Source organism: Botrytis byssoidea (genome assembly GCF_014898295.1).
Source record: "Botrytis byssoidea strain MUCL 94 chromosome Unknown BBYS_013, whole genome shotgun sequence".
NCBI classification, from domain to species: Eukaryota; Fungi; Ascomycota; class Leotiomycetes; order Helotiales; family Sclerotiniaceae; genus Botrytis; species Botrytis byssoidea.
In genome coordinates this window covers 447,041-463,800 of record NW_024065854.1, presented here as the reverse complement: position 1 = coordinate 463,800, position 16,760 = coordinate 447,041, and the positions used below count along the sequence as shown (strand labels likewise).

At 42.8% G+C, this 16,760-nt stretch overlaps 6 protein-coding genes across 6 annotated transcripts; 1 reads left to right on the top strand and 5 right to left on the bottom strand.

Annotated features, from left to right (window-relative positions):
* Positions 1–762: 762 nt before the first annotated feature.
* EAE97_006932 (uncharacterized protein) lies at positions 763–2,114 on the bottom strand (the record flags this gene model as incomplete). The annotated part of the gene is made up of 3 exons (XM_038877445.1): positions 763–993; positions 1,050–1,157; positions 1,224–2,114. The coding sequence occupies 3 exons, from the start codon at positions 2,112–2,114 to the stop codon at positions 763–765; spliced, it is 1,230 nt and encodes a 409-aa protein (XP_038731635.1).
* Positions 2,115–2,200: 86 nt separating this feature from the next.
* EAE97_006931 (uncharacterized protein) lies at positions 2,201–4,127 on the top strand. Its single transcript, XM_038877444.1, has 2 exons — positions 2,201–2,519; positions 2,634–4,127. Exons 1-2 carry the CDS (start codon positions 2,485–2,487, stop codon positions 3,925–3,927), a joined length of 1,329 nt encoding a protein of 442 aa, XP_038731634.1. The 5' UTR covers positions 2,201–2,484; the 3' UTR covers positions 3,928–4,127.
* Positions 4,128–5,441: 1,314 nt separating this feature from the next.
* EAE97_006930 (uncharacterized protein) lies at positions 5,442–6,068 on the bottom strand (the record flags this gene model as incomplete). Its single annotated transcript, XM_038877443.1, has 1 exon — positions 5,442–6,068. The coding sequence occupies one exon, from the start codon at positions 6,066–6,068 to the stop codon at positions 5,442–5,444; it is 627 nt and encodes a 208-aa protein (XP_038731633.1).
* A 555-nt stretch (positions 6,069–6,623) lies between these two features.
* On the bottom strand, positions 6,624–8,836 carry EAE97_006929 (uncharacterized protein; the record flags this gene model as incomplete). Its single annotated transcript, XM_038877442.1, has 3 exons — positions 6,624–7,711; positions 7,773–8,601; positions 8,654–8,836. The coding sequence occupies 3 exons, from the start codon at positions 8,834–8,836 to the stop codon at positions 6,624–6,626; spliced, it is 2,100 nt and encodes a 699-aa protein (XP_038731632.1).
* Positions 8,837–10,037: 1,201 nt separating this feature from the next.
* EAE97_006928 (uncharacterized protein) lies at positions 10,038–14,895 on the bottom strand (the record flags this gene model as incomplete). Its single annotated transcript, XM_038877441.1, has 3 exons — positions 10,038–13,126; positions 13,178–14,208; positions 14,264–14,895. The coding sequence occupies 3 exons, from the start codon at positions 14,893–14,895 to the stop codon at positions 10,038–10,040; spliced, it is 4,752 nt and encodes a 1,583-aa protein (XP_038731631.1).
* A 687-nt stretch (positions 14,896–15,582) lies between these two features.
* On the bottom strand, positions 15,583–16,621 carry EAE97_006927 (uncharacterized protein; the record flags this gene model as incomplete). Its single annotated transcript, XM_038877440.1, has 2 exons — positions 15,583–16,438; positions 16,539–16,621. 2 exons carry the CDS (start codon positions 16,619–16,621, stop codon positions 15,583–15,585), a joined length of 939 nt encoding a protein of 312 aa, XP_038731630.1.
* Between the last annotated feature and the right edge of the window lie 139 nt (positions 16,622–16,760).

Genomic DNA, 16,760 nt, shown 5'->3' with positions numbered 1-16,760 from the left:
TAAACGGACCTGCCGGGAAATTCAAATGTATAGAAGGAGTGAAAGAAGATATTATGAGTGATAGGTAAGAGATAATGCTCGTGAGCGACTTTCAATACTTATATGGACACTCGGGACACTCGGTACTTCGCACACTAAATCAAATTCATTATCCCACATACATGAAGCCAATCCATGTTTCGGATGACAAGAAACCATGGACCATTGACTTGAACTCGAGAACAGATGGATAATTAGGTGGCTGTGATCATTTGAAAGCTCTCGAGCCCATATATTGGAACAGATCATGCTTGAGAATGCAATAATCATCCTGTCTCGCTGACGATTTTTCTATTTTTGAAATCAGACCAAAAATGGCTAGACTATCGAACTCGCCGACTTTTCAGACCTTCTTGCAGGCTTCCATACTATACCAATTTCTCTAACGTTATGCTTGCGAGATTTGTAACGCCACTCCTTTCGGTATGCCTTGCAAGTATTATGGGGTTATCTTGATTTAAGAAACGTGGGTGAAATTACGCGAAACAATCAGGTTGCAGATCTCCCGCTTTGATAAACCTCAATTGGTGAACATTTGTTGTTTCAAAGTATCGACAAAGTGTCAATGCGGCTATGATGAAAAGGGACACTTGTCATTGGGTATCTATTTGGTATATTGAACATGCAAAAGAAACGTTTGTTCGTGGAACCGTAGTCTAACGTTTTGTGCGACGACACTAACGTTCGAATCTCGAGGCGCATTAAGCTTTCTACTGTGAAAGTTCAAGCGTCCCTTCTCCGTTCCTTTCTCCAATCCACAAATTTGTGGGAAAATAATCTGCTGAACCATTTCAAAGGTTCCTCAGCAAAACTACTAGGGAACATATTCCATTCGATTTCATGTATCTTCTTGTTCACTAGGTCCTTTCCAATTTGGACCGTTTCGCCATTTTCTTTATATTCTACATCAGCCTCAATAATAGCCCCGTTTCGTGCCGTGAAGTTGGCCTTGAACTGTATCTCTGCATCAGTAATGTTGATCATGTTTCAATTTTCCGTTCTACACTCACATCTGGTGGCAAGTCTTTGGGAAGCGGAAGCTGCGTGCTTTTATTTTTTATTGATGCATCTGCTGAAAACAAAAATTGGGGAGTTTGTGAGAATATCCAATCTAAAGACTGTTCTCCAAACTGTCAGCTTAAGGTTCTTCAAAGGAGGAAAGATGAAAGGGTCTAATCACGCACAGTAAGCTCTTCCAAACCTTTAGATATCTCGGGAACTTCTTTGACATCCTCCCGTAAGAGTATTGGTTCTTGAGGACCATACATCGCACTAAACTCCTCTACTACCGCTTGTTCGAATGCCTTATTTCGGACCTTGACATTTGCAACTGAAGAACTGACACTTTCCACACCACGAGCAGTGATGAATCTCATTGCAGGGGATCTCAAGAATTTGCCAATGTTTGCAATATTTGGAGAGTTTAGTAAACAAGTACCGTGGTGAAGAGATCTTTCCCTTGTTAACTTATAGGCCGAACCTGATACCTTGAATACTTTGAACCCGCTTGCACCCACGTTTGTTGGCTTCAATACTATATCATGTCGAGCATTAACCATAGCCCGATCAACACCAAGTTTATGTAAAGCTCTCACTACCATCTCGGCATGTTTATCGCGATCGAAATGCGACGTAGGACATATGACGCAGTAATTGACATTTCCAAGATCGTGAAAGACTGTTCCTCCACCCGAACGTCGTCGAACCAATGCTACATCTCCAATTGGGGATTGTGCGAGTAGACCAAGATTCACTTCATTCCAAGGGTTTTGGTTTCGTCCAATAACAATACTGCGTTCATTGGTATAGAGAAATAAGACGGTAGAATCTGCGGGGGTCTTTTGTAGGAGATAATGTTCGATGGATAAGTTAATGAATGGATCGTTTGTTCGTGATATATATATTTGGGATTTGTTGATTGGATTGGTAGCTTCTTGGACGAATCTTCCTATTGATACACTACTATGAGTGGAAACATTTCTTCGAACAAAGAACTCTTTGCTTATCGTGCTTCTGCCACGTAAGATGAATTGGCGCATTAATCCTCTCGAAGGGATTATTGATTTTTGGTACATTTGGAAATCCCCAAGCATCCAAGCACCCAATATACTCTCCGGACGTTGAATTTGTTGACTTCTTCATACAAAGTTCGGAGATGGTTCAGATAAATTGACATTTCCAGATTTCCTAGTAAATTGACAAGGGTATTCTTCGGGACATTACCACATTACCTCCACCAGACTCTCGATGACCAGGGTATTTCTTTTCCCATCTCACATCATCCCACATCATCCCGACGAATCGGGTCCGGGCTCGGAAAAAGTCAAGAAAGAGTCAAAAGAGTCATCACATCAATTCATTTTTTGATTTTTATTTACATATAATATAGACTCTTGTTGATACCCTTTTCTACTTTATTCCATATTCCTCATACTTCTTTTCAAAATGTCTACATTTGGTCAATATTTCAAAGTTACTACGTATGTACAAATCATTCAATTCAATTGACACCATCACCAGACTCATTTCCACACCAAGTTACCCCTCCATCACGCATTCAGCATAAAAGTGCTAACTTCTCTTCCTTCTCATAGTTACGGAGAGTCGCATTGTCGCTCTGTAGGATGTATAGTCGATGGAGTTCCACCAGGAATGGAGCTCACAGAAGCAGATATCCAACCCCAAATGACTCGTCGTCGTCCAGGTCAATCCGCCCTTACCACTCCCCGCGATGAAAAAGATAAAGTCGAGATCCAATCTGGAACAGAATTTGGAATTACCCTTGGCACACCGATTGGAATGATTGTTCGTAATCAAGATCAACGACCACACGATTATGGAAACAAAACAATGGACCTTTACCCTCGCCCTTCTCATGCGGATTGGACATACCTCGAGAAGTACGGTGTCAAGGCTAGCAGTGGTGGTGGAAGAAGTAGCGCAAGAGAAACAATTGGTAGAGTTGCAGCAAGTGCAATTGCTGAGAAATATCTAAGGCTCGCACACGGAATTGAAATTGTCGCATTCGTCTCTTCCGTCGGCAGTACCCACATGTTCCCTCCAACCGTCGAACACCCAAGTCCCTCCACAAACCCCGCTTTCCTTTCATTGATACAAGACGTAACACGTGAACGTGTTGACGAATTCGTCCCAGTCCGCTGCCCTGACGCCAAAGCATCCGAGAAAATGGCCGAAATTATCGCAGAATACAGAGATAAACAAGATAGCATTGGAGGAACTGTTACTTGCGTAATCCGTAATGTTCCTTCTGGCCTTGGTGAACCTTGTTTCGATAAAATGGAAGCAATGCTCGCCCATGCTATGCTCAGTATCCCAGCCTCGAAAGGTTTCGAAATCGGATCCGGATTCGGTGGCTGTGAAGTCCCAGGTTCCAAACACAATGATCCATTTATTCTTGCTACTGAAGTACCACCTCTCGAGACTGGTGCATCAAAGAATGGAATTCCTCGTCCTAAGTTAACAACTAAGACCAACAATTCTGCTGGTATTCAAGGAGGTATCACAAATGGTGCACCCATATATTTCCGTGTAGCTTTCAAACCAGCAGCCACCATTGGTCAAGCCCAACAAACTGCCACTTATGACGGCAGTGGTTCCGGTATTCTCGAAGCCAAGGGTCGTCATGATCCATGCGTTGTTCCTCGTGCAGTACCTATTGTAGAGGCAATGGCAGCTCTCACAGTCATCGATGCATTAATGGCACAACAAGCCCGTCAAACCTCAAGGAGTCTGTTACCACCTCTCAAAAATATCGTACCTGCGAAATACACACTAGTAGGGGGTGAGGCTGCAAAGGAGAAGATGGAAATACAGGATAAGGGAGTTGCAGGTGGTATTGATGGGGAGGTTTTGAATGGATCAAATTAACTCACGCTTTTATGTGTAAATTGTAAATAGTTTTGGGGTAGAATAAAAGCGTTAAACAGGCCAGTTCCATGAAATTCGGCGTTATGTCCTCTGATCATTTAAACATCGAAAGACGATGACAATATAAATTTGAATTTCCACTCTCATTACCTCCTACCGATGCATGAAATTACTTGTAATCTGAATTTTCTCAAATGGATCTAGAATTAGAACCAGCCATCGAGATGAAATGAAGACTAACGCCCCTGAATGAAAGCCGCCTTAACTACTCGAGCTACTCTAGGCGAAAATTCAACCGAGTGATCATGCACTTCGCCAAAACAACCTTAATTCCTCACCACTTCGAGCAGCACTTCGACCACACAGATTAAAATAGAAATAAAATTCGACGGCTAAAATAAACCTTCCTATCTATTCGTCCAAATTTCCATGGCACACTGATCCCTGTGAATCTCTGAGATAGTGGAGTCCCCCACATAAAACATGAAAAATGCAAAAAAAAAAAATCTCGCTTAGAAAATTTGCTAAAAAAGACAGTTCATCAACTGTAAATTTTTTGACGACGCGAGATGACAAGATGTAGAAGTGAACTGGACTAGCGGCGAATCGAACGCCGGACCTCTCCCATGCTAAGGGAACATTATACCACTAAACCACAAGCCCGTTTTTTGTTGAAGGTGAAAGGAAAATGGAGAATATGAAGGAGAGTTCTAAGTGGGGGGGAGGGGAGAGGAGTAGGGGGGAGGGGGACGAGTGGGGCGGGCATTGAGAGGGGAAAGGAGTAGAGTACTTGGGGGGTGAAAGTCATGTTTCCGTGGTGGATTGATGAATGGATTGTGCGTACTTCATTTTGTGAAGAAAGGTGAGGTGAGGTATACAACGACTGGAAGTATCTAGGTCGTATGCATAGGATTTCTTATCTCTCTCAGTCGGCTCATATATTATCTACTGTCCGTTTATGGTTCTTACCTTTGATTTTCTTTGTTGTTTTTCTGCACACTTGAAAATCATTTATTTTTCCTAGCTTTTCTATGAATGTTCTTGCTGTTATTCTCCGAGCCAGTTAGAGAAGGGAAAGAATCTATCCATTGCATCACATTGTGATCTAAATAGTAAAATGGGTGAATGATAAACTTGGGCTTTCGGAAGATGTGAATCAAGGTGTGAGCTATATAGATTAGTATCTAATGGGCTATTTCAATGATATGATTCATTCCGTTTGTTCATGTAGAAGAGTCGTAGTAGACTGGAGGGAGGGGAGTGAGGAGGAGGGGAAATGAAGCTAAAGAATGGCTGATTAATGCAACTAAATCAACTCCCTATCCTAATCAGTTTTCAGGGGAATAGGAGAAAGAAAAGAAGACACCAGAAAGCGAGATGGAATGAACGGGTTCAACAGGTGGGATGAGTTGCATATTTCCATGGCATTTAAATCTTCTGACCCGTCCGATTCACAACCCAAAGACGTGTATATAGAGCCTATTTAAAAAGAAATCCAACTTGAACGCCCCTAGTTACCCATGGCCTTTCAGTTTCCATGTGGAAAGGCGCTTTACCAAAGATGGCTTCCACTTCGTCGCTGCCAGTTCTAATATTTCTTTCAAAGTCTCCTCTGTGATTGGAAATTGCTCCCCCAGCCTTTCAAAGAAACTTGACATCATATCTCGTGCCTCGTATCCCTCATTCCTTGTTGCGATTTTTAATATTTCTTCTGTAACTGGAATTCGATTTCCTTTTTTTTCAAAGAATAGCTTTATTATACAATCTCCTTTGTAGCTATTCCCTGCTGCTTTTTTAACTATATCTTCTGTAATCAGAATTTGATCTTCTCTTTTTTCAAAGAGAAGTTGTATTATATCAAATCCAGTTCCATCATTTCCTGCTGCAACTCTTAATACTTCTTCTGTGATCGGAATTTGGTCCCCTCTTTTTTCCAAGAGAAGTTGTAGGATATCATATCCTCTCCGCCTATTCCCTGCCGCTTCTTTAACTATATCTTCTGTAATCAGAATTTGATCTTCTCTTTCTTCAAAGAGAAGTTGTATAACATCAGATCCTGTCCATCTATTCTGTGCTGCGATTTTCAATATTTCTTCTGTGATCAAAATTTGATCTCCTCTCATTTCTAAAAGAAACTTCATTACTTCAGGTCCTTGCGAGCTATTCCCTGCTGCTTCTTTAATTATATCTTTTGTAATCAGAAATTGATCTCCTCTTTTTTTAAAGAGAAGTTGTATTATTTTCAGCCCACTGCAAAAATTCCCTGCTGCGATTTTTAGAATTTTTTCAGTGATCAGAATCTGATCCCCTCTTCTTTCCAGGAGAAACTTCATTGTCTCATATCCCTGCACCAAGCGACCCGCCGCTACTTCGACTATCTCTTGGGTGATTAAGATCTGATCCCCCTTTTTTTGGAATAGTAATTCCAATACGGAAAATCCATCATCTATACTCCCTACTATTTCTTTCATCGTCTCTTCTGTGATTGGGATCTGATCCCCCCTTTTTTTAAATAGCAGTTGCATTAGAGATGGACTGCAACCCTTGTTTTCTACTACTTTCTTGACTATTTCCTCTGTGATTAAAATCTGATCCCCTCTTTCTTCAAATAGTAGTTCCATTATAGGGAATCCACATTTCTCATCCCCTACTGCTTCTTTAATTATCTCTTTTGTAATCGGAATCAGATCTCCTCTTTACTGAAAGAGCAGTTTCAATAGAAATTTTCCATATTTCAAATTTCCTGCTGCGATTCCAACTGTCTCTTCTGTAATCAAAAGGTCTTTCTTTTTATCAAATAGAAGTTTCATTATCTCATATCCTTCGTTTTTATTTTCTGCCGCGATTCGAACAACATCTTCTGTAATCAAAAAGTCCCCTATTTTATCAAATAGAAGTTTCATCATTTCATATCCCTTCCTATTTCCTGCTACAATTCGAACAACTTTTTCTGCAATTGAAAGATCCTCTCTTTCTCTGAGCAATAGCTTCATTATATCAGTTCCGCATTCGTAATTAGCTGCTGCTGTCTTGACTACCTCTTCTGTGATCGGAATATGCCCATTTCTCCGCTCGAGTAAGAGTATCATTGCTTTGCAAGATGATGATGACGCAATTTCGACCACCTCTTCTTCTGAAACTTGAGCGGCGCTTTCTCCTGTCTCAAGGAGATGCTTCATTGCTTCTAACTCTTCTGTCTCCCTCAAGAGTCCTCGCTCTCGATAATATAACTGCAGATCAGCTATACTGAGTAGTGTTTGTGGGTGTTCGACTCCTTGTAGTTGTTTTCTTGTCTTTATCAGTCGCAGAAATAACACTTCTGCATCATCATACAGTCTCAAGTCTTTCAATATCAGAGCTACGTCATGCAATCTAATTGCGTTATCCCATATTCTCGACCCAGTCTCTGAATACCCATCCAGGTTTAGATATTCTCCTGCTTCTGAATTCTCACTCATATATGAACACTCCTTTGCTTTCCAATACTCTTCTGCTGTCGAATACTCTTCTGCTGTCGAATACTCTTCTGCTGTCGAATACTCTTCTGCTGTCGAATACTCTTCTGCTGTCGAATACTCTTCTGCTGTCGAATACTCTTCTGCTGTCGAATACTCTTCTGCTGTCGAATGCTCATCAATATCGGAATTCTCCTTCGCCTCTGAATTCTGTCCAGATTCTGAACAGCCCTTCGCCTTTACGTGAATCTTCACCTCAAAACTGTTACGTGTCTCTTCGCTTGATTCTATATCTTTCTTCGCCTCTTGAGTCCCATCCGTCTCTGAATCTTCCTCGAGCATTGAGTTTGGACTGATAGGCACTCTCAAGTCCTCAGATTCCAGACTAACCAACTTCTTCCGAGACCCCCCCCAAGTTCCATGCAAGTAGTAAGTCCCGTGGGAAAGTTGTTATTGAACGCAAAATTTTGTACCACTCTGATTTCAATTCTAATGTGAAATCCATAGAAGTTGCTGCAATCATAATGACAGAGAAATAATCATCACAAGGCCTGATAATCGTTGGCTTTGAAACCCCTTGTAAAATACAGAAGATGTCACCTCGCTGTATGTTTTTTTCCATCATTGGGATATTCCAAGTAGTCTGCATTCTCATTTCGCTTTCCAAATACTCAAAAGCATCTGTGAAAACGATGTTCACCTTTTGCGTGTCATTCCAAGCAGCATCAACGTACACTGAACTCACCAAGCCAAGAACACAACCTTTGCTTTTGAATATTGCTTTCTTTCTGTCTTGCGGGATTATCACTTCTATCTCTTTACAAAGAATTAACTGGACAAGCTGCTGAAAGAGTTGTTCCCATAGAATGGTATAGTCGGGGAGTAAGCCTGCTGAGGTAGGATTATCGGAGCACATGGCGAGTAAAGCATACACTTTATCAAGGACATCGGTCGATTCCCGGGTATAATATGTTTCTATCAGCTCGCTTAAAGGGCGAATATCAAGGGAGAAATTGTCCGAGCTACTTTTTGCATATTTGGGCCGAAAGTTTACTTCCTTCATGAGGTAAATCACCGAACGAATCAATCTTTGCAATTTTGGATAAGCTTCGAGAGAGTCTTTCCATAAATTTAACCCTGAACAGAACGCGTACCCACCGATCTCAACAAGACCACACATGATTAGTATGTGTCGAGCTGCGGCAACTTCTTGTATCACCTATACCAGCTTTTAGTAACAGTTAAAATACTATCAAGCGATATTCCCTTACCCAAATGCGCCGAAACCAGGGACGTTGAACTAGTGCAATAACTGCCATCCGCGTTATTCCATTTGAAGAGATTTCAGATTGGCTTGCGGCAATAACTATTCCTTCAAGAGCTCGATCACTATTGTCTGCCGCCTCTCCCAGCCAAATTACCACTTGACTTTCTTTGCTGTATATCTTCGCCATGAGCTGAACCCGATGGCCTTACTCATTTAAGTCCTCTTGATTGATACAAATAGCATCTATCCATATAATGCGGTCTAAAATAGGATCTCGAAGGCGCGAGAGGGCGATATGAAGGTTTGCCCTGACAGTCAAACGATGCCTATTTACGCAAATGGAGCGAGCGTTATCTGTATCTCCCCATACATAAGATAAAGCTTCATATCGATGAGTACCTCTTCCCGAATCATGCAGTGGGTACACAAAGAGCGTACAGTTGATACCGGCCTCCCCGTTCTCATTCGGTAATATGCGAAGCAATCTAATTGTGTTAGACTCCAGCGAAAGCGACGAATAAAGAGACTGAGACATGACGCAGAATTTCGCGTATAGAGACTTGAACTTGTTTGCCGCAGGAAGTTGTGACGAAGATACAGTATGGTTGAAGTTCCAACACGATGGCCAACACCGTAAATGTGGGGGGCCCTTGTTGTACATGGGTGAGATATTCGCCCCAGGCTGATAGTAGTAACTGCAGATGGTTGACGAATCAAACTCCTGATAACCGTCCATTGATTGGCGGAGAAAATTCTGCTAATTTTTATGTGAAAGCATGAAACCCCATTTAGGCATTTCAACATCAGTACATGTTACAGGTCTCATGACATGTCAGTCCGTTCAATCAACAGCAGTCTATGACTAATCCCCACCCACAACAACCAATAGTCAATCGATTACAGCATAGCCCTTGAGCCGTCATCTGTCATACGATCATCACGAATACACTCACTCAACGTCAACTTAATATATTATAACAAGATATCATTTATCTATCTATGTGGCCTCTATGAATTATACAACTACTTAAGTATAACTTGCATAACAAAACAATACCAACCAAAATCCTCCAGACCTTCTCGATCTCCGCCTAAAACCTAGGTAGCTATACCACTTAAAACCTAATAATCGTTAAGTCCTCAAGACTCAATATCTCTAATACATGGATTCAGCCTTATAAGTAATGCCTTAACAATCAGTAAAGCATCAAGTTAATATCCACCCACGCCCGACGAAACGTTGCACCTGGCCTGGACCACTTCGAAAATGATTATCGGTCCCGATTTCCGAGAACAAAAGAGCTAAAGCTTTCTCCCCAACTAAAGATCTAGCTAGCTTAGAATCCTTTTGAAGGCGCTATACCTAACCCTTTGTATCAGCCAACCATCTACCTTCCACTTCCAAACGTTAACCTCCTTCCCCTGGTTTCACTCGAGCCACTTAGTCCCTCGAATCCCACAACTCTTCCTCCTAAGCTAGCGCTCCTTTCGTGTCCTCTCTCATTGTCCCACCCTCTATTTCCTCTGACCCTCCTCGGCACACCTCCTGTCAAGTGACCACCATCCTTTCTCAAAGCTTTTCTTTCCCTCTCTAAATCCTCTAGTCTCTTGACTTCTACTCCAACACTCCTCACTGTATTTCTCGATCCCTGACTCCCCATACTCCATGCTGATCTCGCGCTTCTCATGCTATCTCTTCCTACACTAGTGTCTCTTCTTTTCAAGAATCCTCCCATTTCCTTCTCCCAATCTTTGCCATTCCAAGTTTTGAACTTCTCAATCTGCTTGACAACCCCCTCGCCAATCTCTTTAACTTGTACTTCAATGCCCACGCCGTTCTTGGATGGGTTCTCGATTTCCTCTTCAATGATTCCATGACTAGATAGTACAGAACATTCTTTAACATGCACAGGACTTGGTTCTTTGGGCATCACCAAACAATCCTGATAGAATTCAGGATCACGAAAACTAATGACCGAGTCTTCAAATCGTGTATGGTCAATCGTGTCATCATCACTTAGCACCTCTTTCATCACGATTTGATCAATTTTGCCCAATTCGTCTCCATAACCAAAGTCTGATGAGCCGTCCTTATCGTCATCGATAGCATATGGGTCTTTCGCCTTGCCCTTTTTCTTCGGAATAGGCGGCATCTCCTCATTTTCATCATTATCAATTGCGTATGGGTTCTTCGCCTTTTCCTTCTTTTTTGGAGCGGATGGCAGATCCTCATCATCATCTTCATCAATTGCATAGGGATCCCTGACCTTCTTTCCTTTTTTCTTGGGTATTTCGTCCTCATCGCCCTTATCCCCACCGCCACCACCACCTAAGTCATCATCTTCATCCAATGCATAAGGGTCTCTAACTTTCTTTGCTTTCGGACCTTTCTTTTTAACAGGCATCTTTGGTTCAGCTGGCTCCTCAGGTCCTGAACTAAAAATATCCAACAGATCACTTACACCTCCCTTGCTCTGAGTCAAATCTGCCGCCTCATAATGCGGCTTAATTTTAGCTTTTTGGATCGCTTCCACTCTTTTTCTTTCCGCCTCAATATCATCCGCTTCGTCATCTACCACCTCACTTGGCGGAAGGGGTGCCCTCATTGGTAACAATTCAAGTTCGGGAAATGGTACTTTTCCATCCATAGTCATTGAACCTCTCCTTCCCAAGCTCCCCGAATGAAATGCGTGTTTCTTTTGTGCATCCTCAATTCTATAGTCCATCCAGGCAATTTTAATTTTATGACTCCACCGTTTGTAGAACGGCTCTGCAGCTTCAATTGCATCCAGCTCCTCATCAGATAATCCTTGAAAATTACTGGGATCACTACTATTCTCAGCATACATGCCTGGTCTTCTTCTCCTTCTTGTACCATAAGAATGCTCCGATCTTCCCAAACTCTCATTTCCCGGCCTCAAAATGGCAAAATCCTTTGCTTCAACAGCTGACTCTACACCCGCACTTTCATGCCCCCTGGCATTCCTTTCGTGGCTGGGAAATCTACACCAAGTTTCTGGAAATTGTTCAATTTGATGGATCTTTGGTTTGCCTCTCGAGCCAAATTTTCGGCTTTCGTATTTGGATTTAGATGCAACTCCAGCTAGTTGTGCCTCCCAATCTCCAAAGATATCGTCTCCGTCTTGATTATCCTTGCGTGCTTTCGAACTATCTGATACCGCACCTTTCACTGCTCTCATCCAAACAGCTGCGGAATCATCCTGACTAGTGTCCATTCTTCTCCTACTATCCTCCCTAGTCGTGGAGCGATTTCTAGCTCGTGGGCCTCTCCACTGTGGTGCTCCAGGATCATTGCTAGGCCTTTGGACTTTTGATTTCGGTGCAGCAATTGGAGCGATTGCAGGTGCTGCATTGAAGCCCTTCTTTTCTTTTGGGGGAGAATCTGAATCTTGATGACCAAAACTGATATGGGGAATGCTGGGAAGGTGAGGGGTTGGAATATCAATATGGGGGGTATGAAGAATCGATGAGGCATCAGGAAAGTGAGGTGTAGGTAAGTCAATATGCATAGCAGTACCAATACGAGCAAGAGTATCAGGCATATGAAGTTCCGGATTTGGGATATGCATAGTTGTGGCCATGCGGCCAAGATGGCCAGGTAAGTGAATTTCCGGAGTCGGGACATGCATAGTTGTAGCCATGCGAGCCAAAACACCAGGTTCATGAGTGTCAGCTGTGTTAATACTTGGAGACTCGGGAGTGGGCAATGTGATGGATGGTATGCCAGGAGGTATGGATATTTTCCGTTGAGCCTCCTTTGCGGTCATCTCGGCACCCAAGCCTAGCCTAGCATCCAACGCAGATGGTCTTCGTGCAGTGCCAGACTCGGATCTACTGCCTCTATGATCATCTGCCGGACCATCGTACCCACCCAAACTAGCCAGACGCTTAAATCTGCGAAATGCAGAGAATTTACCTTTTACTGGAGTATCGATCGAATCATCAACATTTGGGGTTCTTCTTCTTTCTGTAGTTTTCTTCGTTGGTGTCGAATGACGCGCAGTACTCCTTCTACTTAGTGATGTGGGAGTAGAGATAAATCGATACCCAAATCCTGATCTATGCGGTGGAGGAGCAAGTAATGGATCCTCTTCCACAACATCACGACTTCTATTCAGCGAGCAAGCCCTGACAAGCTTCTGAAAAGGAGATTTAGGTTGAGGAGTGAGCGAAATATCGAATTCTTCGCGGAACTTGCTTGATATTGGTGTACTTGGAGGTCTATGCGAATCGGACGAAGCAAACCGTGCTTGGATATGACTTAATTCCAATTCTCGTTCTCGAAAACTGGTGGTTTCAGAAGCAAAAAGCGAGCTCTCATCAATTTGTTTGGCGGAATATCTGCTTAGAGGGGCTTGAAGGCTCGTTAAAGATACATTGATTGTGGTAGGGGTGTCGCTCCCTAATGCTGCTGGCATTAGTGGCGAGCGAAGAGGAGTCATAATCCCATCAGTTACTTGCTATTATGTTAGTGAACAATACGTTGCAATGCCAAAATAACTCATACCTTGTGGCTCTACCATTGTAGGGATACTTCTGTTTGTGGACATGAAAGGAGATAGCTCAAACCGTGAACATTCTGGTGAAGGCTGGATGCTGTTGGGTACGGTAGGGTAAAATGAGGAAGTTCCATCATTTGGTAATTTTCCCCAATTTGGTGGGACTAGCTCGCTCAAGGCAATTGATGGGCATGAAGGTATTGATATTGTTTCCGATGGGTTTCGCATATATCTAGCACGACTTTGTGTCGCAGTACTAATTCCGGAAGCTTCACGGTGATGCTCCTCCCAGCTGGCTAGCTGTGGTGACGAGCAAGAGCTCTGCAGAAGACGTTTAGAGATATCCATATCCTGCAAATGCATATTTGAAAAGCTTCCACTTCCATCAACCCCACCAAATCCAGTATCTGAACGTGGAGGACGCATGAATGATGGCTCTTTTGGTAAAGTGCTACCTTCCGAAGTAGTGATAGCCTGCGAAGACGATCGGAGCCCATGAGTTTTTAGCCAACGTGGAAGTGTTTGAGTTCCTACGTTTGCAACATCCGTCGCTGATTGAATTGGAGCCTCAAATTGTTGACTTAACCTTCGAAGATGCGCACCACGATTACTTTGATGAGAAGTATATGATAATCGCCAGCTCGAAGCCGTGCTCGGATCAAGGGTAGCAGAACTTGGCAGGCTTTGAGCCTCTACTAGAGATGCTGAAGGTATTGCAGAAACTTCACTGTCTGTTTGCCTGAGGTGGTGTTTTCCAGGCTGGAATAAGTCGGTTTCACTGGGCGTAGGACAAGGGCCAGGGGAGCTGTATCTGCGCGGTGGAGTATTGACTGGTTTGAGAAGATTAGAGTTTGGGTCACCAGGACCTAAATATGTTCGAGACTTTCCTCGATCTGCTGATTTTAGAAGGGATACTTTACTGGTGTCATCAAGCTTGGTAGCTGATAGCGATATTCTACTTGTGTTGTCATTATTGCTTGTAGAAAGGGAGATATTGCTGCCATTGCTAACTGCCTCCGATCCAAAGGAAGAGCTCTGCCTAGAATAGCCAATTAAAATTGTGCTTTTTTGTCAACCTTCAAGAATGTACTCACTTCCGAAAAATTGGAAAGTTGCCACTGTCCTCTGGTAGAACAGATCGCTTCTTCTGAGCCTTGTCGGTCCGCATAGCAGGACAATCTACTGTACTCGTAGACCGAGCATCCTCATCATATCCATCATCATAACTTAATTCCTCTTCAATTCTCTTTTGCCTTATCCTTCTCAGTTCCTTTCTTCGCTCGACTTCTTCCTGACTGGTCCCTATACTTTTTCTTTTATCGGCCTTTGCGATTCCAGGTTCGCGGGAAAACGTCTTTATTAAACGGCTTTTAACGGATTTGAGTGTGTTGGAACTGAGCATTGGCTTGACCCCCTGTCGCCTTTCGTTCACGCTATCGTCGGCACTATCTGCTTCGCCGACCACCACAATTTCGTTTTCTTTATCACTATCATGGAAACACTCTCCTTCGGAAACGGCTTTGATTTCTGTTTTATCTTTCATTTTTGTAGCCGAGCTCCATGCAGTGACTTGTGTTTGTAGCTCCCCAATCCTGGAATTGGACGTTTTTCTTGGAGACTTCCTTAGAGTGTTAACTGGAGTAAGAGATGGTGATCGTACAGGACGAGGTGAGACTACATCGGGAGAAGGAGGTTGACGACTGGTACAACAAGTGGAGGAACCCATCTTCACCCAGGCCACGGGGGCGAGATGGGATTATAACTAATTCAATGAAACCAAAATTTTATGGTAATCCAGAATTGTGTTTTGTTTTGTTATTGCAAAACGAAATATGTGAAAAGATTTAGATCTTAATTCTACTTAACGTGTGCCTAGCATTTGGGAAAGTACAAAGGAGGAGGTACATATATGATAACGGAAAGTTCGACTGATCGGGAAACCCTTCCAGTTTAGGGAGAACCCATTACCGTTTGGACTACACTTTATAAGACGAAATTGTAAGAATCGCACTCGCAAGTACCCACAAAGCTCGATTGTATGTCAAAGGGATAAAGTAAGAGCATGGGAGAACCATGAGTCTTGTGCTAGTACTATTGACCCGATTGCTTCAAATATTCGTTGTTATTTCATAACATCGTCCCCATTGTTGAAGGGCAACATCATTGAAATTCATTCCTCGGCCTAAAAAAAATGACCTCGCAAAGTCTCTATAGGAACCAAGAAGATAAGACACTTGGCGGTAAATTGCATATTCTATTTAAATTATTCTCGAATGTGGCGATGAATCATTACAGTAGTAGTAACAGGCCACAGCAATCTAACTGCAGACACACACCTCCCAACCAAGGGCTAGAATCTAATGTCTATACAAAAATTTTGTTTACCAACGATACCAACAATACCAACAATATACTACCACGTGGGTGGCGCTTTTGCCATATGCTGTCCCTTCCCATTAAAGTCTGGACTCTGAGATAACAGAAGCCTAGCCTTTGTTTCACGCTCAATTTTGGTAGTCCATCTCTTATCCATTAAAGTAAGCTTTGCATTGTAAATGTTCCATAACTGTGGCATGAGTTGGACATCTTGAACACAATAATCCACGATTGCTGGATCAAGCGGCCTGTCATTGAAGACCTCGTATCTTCCCCCCTTTTCTGGCGCAAATAGTTGTACTCCGCGCTTCTTTATGGCGCTTCGGAATTCGAGCTCTTCAGGAGTCTGTACGAGATCTTGATCCATGCATCTTCCAAGCCCGCTGAGAAATTTCTGACTGTGAGATCGAGTTGCAAGCTCCATGAGTTGAAGATCGATGACCCCTTGTAGTTTTACGCCGAAGTGGCTATACAGAGCATCTGAGTCATTTCTGACGTCGAATATGACCTTTGGAATGAATTCAGACTCCAAAATTGCTTTCAAGGTAAGACCAGATGAATTGGGAGTGGAAAATGCTCGTTCACGGAGATTGTGAACATCCACGAGAAAGGTCTTTTTGACCGGGAGGATATAGACTTGGAGGATCGCAATTGAGCCTTTACGACCAACGTTGATTCCCTCTAGGTCGATATATACAGATGGCGGACTAGTGGGCAGATCACTGTGGCCCAGTGAGTCGATGAGTTCGATGATACCCTCGGCAGTGTCGGTAAGACTGATTGCGGGGATAGTAGAAATATTCATTTCTTTGACTCCAGTGGTAAGAGCTTTAATACGATCTATGATTGTATAAATAATTTTTGGTGCGTTGAAAATAGCCTTTCCAGTGAGTCTAGATCTTCCTTGTCAGCGTTTATGATCAACAACAAGATGAAGTTTCATGAAGTGCCAATGTGCTTAGTGTTAGTGCCAAGGAAAGCCCATAAACTAACCTTAAATGGAAAAGAGCTCCACAAATAATTTTTAGGCTCTTTTTAAGCTGTCTTTGTGGGGAATTAAGAAGAGTAGCGAACATATTCGGTTTGATGTATTCAAATGGACAAACATATCTGGAAGTAAAATGACTCTCTGTCAGACCCAATCTCCAAGAGAGAATCTCCCACATGTTTGCCCATCAAAGGCACTTTGGCAATCATGGTGAGTTCCGACCAGCT